The sequence below is a fragment of the Mastomys coucha genome, unplaced genomic scaffold (genome assembly GCF_008632895.1).
Source record: "Mastomys coucha isolate ucsf_1 unplaced genomic scaffold, UCSF_Mcou_1 pScaffold22, whole genome shotgun sequence".
Lineage (NCBI taxonomy): Eukaryota > Metazoa > Chordata > Mammalia > Rodentia > Muridae > Mastomys > Mastomys coucha.
Window position 1 is genome coordinate 166,131,602 of NW_022196905.1, and position 8,550 is coordinate 166,140,151.

General features: G+C 38.9%; 1 protein-coding gene across 4 annotated transcripts in view; it reads right to left on the reverse strand.

The window, feature by feature from the left end:
• LOC116069037 (A disintegrin and metallopeptidase domain 3-like) overlaps nt 1–8,550 on the reverse strand; it is a 53,439-nt gene that overhangs the window by 16,753 nt on the left and 28,136 nt on the right. For all 4 annotated transcript variants that reach the window (XM_031339323.1, XM_031339322.1, XM_031339320.1 and 1 more), the window contains exons 12-16: nt 7,932–8,121; nt 4,996–5,094; nt 3,075–3,270; nt 2,493–2,580; nt 2,057–2,240 (exon numbers count right to left, since the gene is read on the reverse strand). In XM_031339323.1, the coding sequence (XP_031195183.1) occupies nt 2,057–2,240; nt 2,493–2,580; nt 3,075–3,270; nt 4,996–5,094; nt 7,932–8,121 (757 nt within the window). The remainder of the gene's footprint in view (nt 1–2,056; nt 2,241–2,492; nt 2,581–3,074; nt 3,271–4,995; nt 5,095–7,931; nt 8,122–8,550) is intronic.

The following is an 8,550-nucleotide window of genomic DNA, read 5'->3' on the forward strand; positions in this document are numbered from 1 at the left end:
GAGAAATTTACATGTAAATAAAGAAAATATCTAATAAAAAAAAAAAGGCTTGACCCCCCTCCAAAAAAAAAGAATACCTACTTGCAGACGTCAATCGAAAGTCCCAAGTAACAGTGTGCTTCCAGCCCACTGCACTAAGGGGAGTTCCCCCAGATCCCTCCTGAGGGCCAGCATGGGTGGCTCAAAGACCTCGGGACGATGAAGTTGCTTGTATTTGATACATTTCAGGTACAGATCAATATAGGGGCTTTGCAGGATAAAGAATTTGAAGAAGGGTAAGAAAGAGTATAAGCTCCCCAGGAAAGGTGTATGTTTACACACGGTTTACATAACTGTCTTTATCAAAGAGCATTCTCCAGCTCTCTCCTTCCAGAAAGCCAGAAGTTGAATCTATCCCTTGATTAATAATGGCTCACTTAGTCAGAGCTGTACCTAATTCTGTCCTGAGCTGGGTAGGGTCTGCCGCTCAGTCACTCTATCCTAGAATGGAAACAACTGAAATACTCAGGTATGACTAAAGGAGTTAAATAGAAACCACAAAAGAAACCCCCACCATTCTGGGCTTTAGCAGATATGCCACAAATATAAGGTGAAAGACCAAATATTCTCTTTGTATTGAAATTTTCAAGATTTTGGTATTTATAACTTTATATTTATAGTCAACACTTTCAGTTTTTCAAGGTGCTTCCATGCCAGGCTGCTCCTTTCTGACTTTTTGTTTTTTTTGGTTTTTTGAGACAGGGTTTCTCTGTGTAGCCCTGGCTGTCCTGGAGCTCACTCTGTAGACCAGGCTGGCCTCGAACTCAGAAATCCACCTGCCTCTGCCTCACAAGTGCTGGGATCAAAGGTGTGTGTCACCACCGCCCGGCCCTTTCTGACTATTTGCTTCTTTTTGTTTTTAACCTTTTCTATTTTAAGTTTATTGCTAATTTACACTTTTCTCTTGAGTTTTCACTTCTTAAAACACATGAAATATACATACACAAACTATCACAATGAAGTCATTATTTTATAAAATTAATAGGGGTTAAAAACACTTTAAAGAAATCTGTAAATAGTCTACTTTTCATTAAAATACCTGCTAATTATGTCTCCTTGCCATTGTATAACTTATTTTTAACTTCACTGAAATGTCCAGTTGTATCTACTAGCTGATTTACCAGGGAGGAGAGCAGACTGAGGCCTGGTAGAAATATGTTGCAGTAGGTGTAAAGAGCAAGTCCCAGAGAGACTGCATGTGTGCGTGCATGCGTGCGTGTGTGTGTGTGTGTGTGTGTGTGTGTGTGTGTGTGTGTGTGTGTGATGTGTGTGTAGGAGGTTGCAGACTTCTTGGTGACTTTTTATGTTAATATTTAGATTACTTATCAATTTTTTAAAAGCAGCCTCAGCCAAATTACCTATATTCTTGCTTTAAGGTATTACAATTACCTATCTGAATCTTTTATTAGACTTTTCAAAATTTTCATCTAAAAGAAAAAAAATAAAACTTAAACCTTATGTTTTATTATTGTATCTTACAGAAGGGAAATTATCTTTATAACAATATTGTGTTTTGGAGTATTAGGGGATTATGAAAATAAAAATACATGATTTTATTAATAAAAAATCATAAATTATCTTTGTTAATTAGTACAAGACTAAACACTTAACCCTTTAATTTCTCTTCAATTTTTTCACATTATTCTGACCATCTTATATTTTGATGACATTTTGTTGTGATTTATTTTTTAGTATGGATTTTAACATTTTTTGTTTGTAGCTTATATAAATTATTGCAGAGTAGGGATTAGCCTAAGAAGGAAAGCTATACTCTCAAGTGTGAGAAAACAAGTTTCAGTATCAATAAGCAAAGTTTCTTTGACCAGTGGCAACTCTGGTTAGCACATGATCAAATGGGTGTTATGATATCTTTATAGTCATTCACGATTGTACTTTGTTGTTACGATGTAGCAAGAGAAACTGTGGACACTCTCATACTTATGTATGTTCACACTCATAGGCATTCAGAAATCCATTATAAACCCAGGACATAAATATCAAGTAAAGTTATGCTTACCTGGCCATTGCCGCAAACAGTGCCATCATGGACATAGGTGTCGTCTCTGCTGCTCTCCTTCACTCTTAAATGCGCGGAAATACACACCTGGCCTCCCATGTAAGTATACTGAACATCATATTTCTCTGTTTTTACGAGTTCTGCAAAGTTCCAGTAGCAAACTATTTTTCCACAAACTACATCTCTGGACATAGGAGGCAGAAAGGTTATGTATTGCCATTTAGCTGTCTTATCCATTAGTTCAGTTTTAACTCAATAGATAAGCTCAGTATATATGTAGACAACTAAGTTGGCATTTAGAGCATTAAGGCAAACATAATGCAGCAAGCTGATGAGAACATGCATCTGTTTCAACACGCAACACCTGATCTGCGGGTAAGCGTAGGCACACTACACACAACACACATGGTAAATGGACAACTTGATGAGTGTGTACCTGAAATTACAGCGCCCGTGACAGTTTCCAAATCTATCATTTTGCAGATTCACTTCTTGTGAACACACATAATTAGGACCATTAGCATCTGAAAAAAAAAAAAGAATTTCAACTTTCTCATGCTAAAAGCAAAAACATAATTTATAGTGCTTGAAACTGTAGGGAATTTATACTGAGGCAGTCGGTGTCGTCTAGTATAAATAGGAGCAGTGGGCAAGCATCAATCTACAAACTACTCAGAAAAAAACATGTGTTAAGGAAAATTGTTGGAAAAAGTCACTCTCTCTAAAACCATACATTAATTCTCTACTCCCCTCCCACCGATGACCTTGGCCTTGACTTATATCCTATGCGGCCTTCAGTCTTTGCCATTAATTCTCTACTCCCCTCCCACCAACGACCTTGGCCTTGACTTATATCCTATGTGGCCTTCAGTCTTTGCCTTGTTGATTTGGTTTTCAAATGTGGTTGTAGATTAATATTTTAGAATAAGGTACAGGATAAATTTGTAGCTTTAAAATAATGGCAACTTACCCTCCCTCCCCCCAAAAGATACATCTTTTTTTTTTTCCAAATACATACATTTTCCAAATAAATTTGTACACTGCCTATCCGGGTCCCGGCAAATCCCACCAAAGCAATAGGCAGTCTCATTGTTGCAAGGCTCCAGGTCTGCAGCTTTTGTATCCGGTACGCAGTATTCATTTACTCCATTGCAGAACTCTGGGAAATCACACTGGTCTCTACTTTTCCTGCATAGGCGTCCTCTTTCAGCTATCTGAGAGACAAAGAACAAACTAGCTTTAGTCAGGGTGACTCAGTTCTCTTCTTGGAAGTTAGGTAAGAGAGAATTTCTCTACTCCTTGGAAAGATTACACAATACTATGGACTAAAGTCAGTTAAAAAATATCTCACAACATGAGGACAAAGTTTGTTGGAGACTGTCAAAAAACAGACAACAGACTTCTACAAGATGCTGCTATTCTATTTCATCTTGAAGATTCATTATCTTTTCTTCTCTATCCTCCGTGGGATACAATTTTAATATGATATCAGTTGTTTTCAAAGTAGTCTGAAAGAGTGTCTCAGCATTGGTTACAAAGGTCTTAATCACTAGGTGCTGTAGGTGAAGCAGCTAGCCCTGTTGATGTCCTTCGTAGCTTTGCACTGGCAGTTGTGTCTAAACTGGAAGCATTAAGGAACATGCTTAGATCAAATCTCCCAACTTTGGACAAGGTCTGGTAAAAGAGCTTGAAGATTTGCAAGAATACAGAGAAAAGAACGGCTCTTCTATACTCAGGATAGATGAAGGTAAAAAGAAAATGCATAACACTTATGTGCAAAGATCTCCTTCTAGGCAAAATCAGTATGCATTCATACAACCCATTTCATTTTCTCGATGAAGCTCTCCTTAATGCCCAGCACACTGTGACTTCACCACAGAAAGGACTTGCTCTGCTTTTTGGTAATAGTTAAAGACAGGGGCTCTAGCAGGGGAAGGAACAAGAAAGCCCTAGGTGGGCCGCTCCATTCAGGCACTTTGAAAACCACCTTTGGCTCTAGCCATCAATTCTCAGAGAAGATGGCCTACCAGAGCTGCACTTTCATGCTGATCTGCTGCATATCTCTGGCACATCTCCTTTTCAGAATGAGATTTGCTGTTGCTTTTGGTCAGATGAACCCTGTTAGCTTTCATTTGGTTGCATGCCAGTTGATCCTAAAGAACTACATCCAGGCATGACTAAGAAAAAATCCTGTCTCAACAGGTTTGAACAAAACTGCATACCATATCTGGAGATATCTTTGGGATGGATTGAAACATATAAAGGAAAGCAGAGGGCAGAAGGAGACTGAAATGAAGGATATAGTGGAAATTAGAAAATATCCTTAATATCTACCCCCATGGAGAAATGATATATTTCATTAAAAAAAAAAAGTGTTCTCCATCTAACTTTTAAGACTTAGACCAAAAGAAAGCGTTTCAAAGAGAATACAAATTAAAACATTTGAAAGATTCTTCCAGAAGCTAGAAGAGAAGTACACTAAAGACTCCTGTTGAGATAATCTTCTTTTGTATGCTGTGTGAAACTGGGCCTCTTCCTTACCTGCCTAAATCGCCTTCTGATTGGTTTAGTAAAGAGCTCAGTGGCCAATGGCCGGGCAGGAGAGGATGGGTAAAGAGCTCAATGGCCAATGGCCGGGCAGGAGAGGATGGGGGATATCTGCAGAGTTCCTGGGAAAGAATCAGAGGCAAGAGATTCTCCAGTGAGACTTCCAGAGGAAGTCAGATGTTTGAAACGGGCGGTAGCAAGCTATGTGGCAGAACATAGATTAAAATAAGTTAATTTAAGTTATATGAACTAGATAAGAACAAGCCTAAGCAAAGGCCTTAAGCATTCATAATTATTATGAAGTCTCTGTGTCATTATTCGGGAGCTAGCCGGCCAAGAATGTCACGTTATAGACTCCTGAAAGGTATTTTATTTCTGTGTTCCAGACTTACCTTACATACTCGTTTGTCACAGCATGGCCCTGTACCACACTCCGCAGAACCAATCAGTGTACAATCATTAGGGTTACAGCATTTTTTATGAGTACAGGTCTAGAGAAGAAAATATAATCAAGATACACACATATAGGCATTAGAAATCATACATACGATTTTTTAAACTCCCTTTTCAAAGTACAGTTGTGGGCTGCTCAATTAATTTTCATTAGTTTTCAAGCATCCCCTAATAATCACAGCCCTTCCAACAACAGATCGTATTTTTTTTAAAAAAAATGTGGCTTCATAAAGCAATAGTTAAGCAAACAGTTTCTATTATTGGTCAACACTGTGGCCAATATCGCTGCATAGCACACTACACACTGGTGTTAGTGGTGAGCTTCCCATCAGTTAGGTAAGTGAGTGTGTGTGTGTGTGTGTGTGTGTGTGTGCACGCATGTGTGTACCCTGCCAGTGGGACAGTGACATTTCCCCTAATCCTGGCTACGTCTAGCCTCCTGTGTGTTTTCATCTTCTTCTTCTTCTTCTTTTTTTTTTTTTTTTTGCCAGTTTCTCTAAATAAGCCACATGACTACAAACATTTTTACAACAAACTGCCTTGACATTCAAACTGACCAAATCAAACAGTATACTCCCAAACACCTCCTCTGTGGAACTCTTACAACTTATTATCTCCCCTTCTGGAAACACTCTAGCAATAGGTACTTGACAACTGGGACCTACAAGTGGGGGAAAGAGATGTCCAGTAGTACTCAGGCTCCCGGGTCCCACTGCTTCGGTCCCTGCTGGAGTCCCTGGATGCACTCTTTTCCCACCTCTAGCTTCTTAGCCAACTGTAATGCTCGCTTGGGTTGCTCTCTTACCAGGGACCACAAGTGATAAAAACTTCATACTGCATGTACTACTGCAGAATATAAGTTAAAATTCTAAAGCATATGATTAATTGCTTCTTCCTAAAGGAGCCAGGGTACTTTAATTCAGAAAGGGTAGTCTTCCCAACAAATAGCCCTAGAATAATTGTTTATCCATACAGGGAAAAAAGATAGCCTGACCCTGAAAGCTTTCCTTTATTAAAAGCTGCAGTGCAGTACATGGTAATAAATGATAGTGTGGTTGCCATAAAATTGCTGAAGAAGTTTACAACTAATGTTTGATATGCTAAATCCATTATCTTGAAGGACAGAAAACAATTCCTGCACTGGGTTTCCCAAACTTACTGGATAATTCCAATACCTGTAGATTGATATCACTAAATCATCTTTAATATACTAATTTCTTATCTTATAGAACAATTTCTACACAGGAAGGCTGGCACTACAATAGCAACTAATTATTTTAAAACATGGTACTTTAGAAGTGTTCTACTATATACATAAAAGTTTAAGTGGAGCTTAAAAAGTTTGTAGTGGAGCTACACTGCACAGAAAGCTAATACCTTTCCAATATGCCTTGGGTTATCAAATAAAAGGCTCAGGTGCCAGGTGTGGACTAACTCCCTTTCAGTTATTGGTTATTGGTCAATGGGTCTTATAGCATTCCTCCCAAACATACAGGCCATTGCCATTGGTCTGAGTTAACCAATAGAACCTGATGGAATGACCCTGTTACTGAAGACATCCCATACTTTGGTCAGAAGACATGGAGAAATCAAGCAGGTATTGACTTAGAAGTTTCCTCCATACTGGCTAGCTTTCATAGTGTGGGAAGGCTCTGTGCAGGCTGCGAAGGGGTCACCAATAATCTTACCTATGAAACCTGGAAGCTTAAACAACACTTGGTCTGGTGAGAAATACACAGTATCATGAATGGTACAGGGGTAACCAGCTACTTCTCAGTTGGGACTGATGCCTGGTACTGTGATTGGAGCCAAGAACTCATAGCTGGGCATGCCATAGGCCCTAAGAAAGAACCTATGACTGCCATTTTGCCATTTGGATATACTATCAAACTAAGAACTTCAAGTCTCTGAAGAAAGAAATCGAAGATCTCATAAGATGGAAAGATCTCCCATGTTCATGGATTGGTAAGATTAATATAGTAAAAATTGCCAAGTGCCAAAAGCAATCTACAGACTCAATGCAATCGCCATCAAAATTCCAACTCAATTCTTCATAGAGTTAGAAAGAACATTTCTCAAATTCATCTGGAATAACAAACAACCCAGGATAGTGAAAACTGTTCTCAACAATAAAAGAACTTCTGGGAGAATCATCATCCCTGACCTCAAGCTGTACTACAGAGCAATAGAGAAGGGAACATCAAGGTGCTAGTGACCTAATAAGGAAAATAGGAAAGGGAAATGAGGTAAATACAGGAGGAAAGAAAGTAAGATAGCCATAAGGAAGTCTGCAGAATCCACAACTAATCATACTATCAACTATTTACCTAAAAAAAAAAAAAAAAACAAAAAAAACCTGCTGTAATAAACATAATTCTGTGTATAAATATACATATATTCATCTGGGTAGACAGTGCTCTCTCCAAGAACCAAAGACCACCTAACAAAAACCCCAATACCAGACACAAGAAGCTTGATTTTGAGTTGTTGACCAGGACTGTCCAAGAGTCTTTAGGAGTCTAAAGCATACAGCATATTGCTGTTGTTCTTGGTTGCCTCCTGGAGGTAGAAGGCAAGCCTCTATTGCTCGAGACACTACCATAAATTTCAGAAATAGGGCCCAGAGACCCATGAGCTGGAACTGACCTGAACACCTTTAATCCTAGTACTGCAGAAGCAGAGGCAGGCAGATCTCTCTGACTTTGAGGCCAGTCTAGTTGACACAGTTGAGTTCCAGGACAGCCAGGGACATACCAAGAACTTAGCATCACTTTTTAAAGCCCCACCCCCTTTCTATTATATAGAAATCTACAGGACCATAGAAATATGTGTACATAGAACACATGCTGGATAGCTATGAAGGGTTCTGGCTAACCTCTGGTGTGCCACAGTCACATTGCTCTGGCACCTCCAAGATTTTGTTACCACAAGTTTGTCCATGTTGGGGCTGGGCAACAAATTCTGTCCCTGGTGTATTCCGAAGGCAGTCCAGTTCAGGTTGTGAAACCAGCTGTTTGAATTCATCCACACTGCAACTGCTAAAAACCTTTATGCCTTGGGAACGTCTGAAAATAAATTGATGTTCTTCAGATAAATGAAATGCAACTGTTACCCCCAAACATTCTTTAATAGAGTGTATAAATCCATGAATACTCACCTTAAAGAAGAGCCAAGGAGAGAGAGGGGGTTATCACTAGCTTAATGCAGGTCATAACCAAAGCAGCATACTCATTTCTATTGCTATTTATTAGGATCAATATACAGAAAATAGGGGTATTGGAGTAGGAGACATCTCAGCTTCAGGAGCATAAAGGCTCTGCATTAGTTTCAACATAATTATTGCTATAAGAAGCTCCCATGACTAGTAAGAACATGTATGGAGAAAAATGGAAAATGTCAAAGATGATTCTATCATTGGTGATGAAAGACATGCAATATTTTCGTGCTGAGGAAAGCAAACAGCCTTTGATTCTTTTTATTTTTCCATATATATA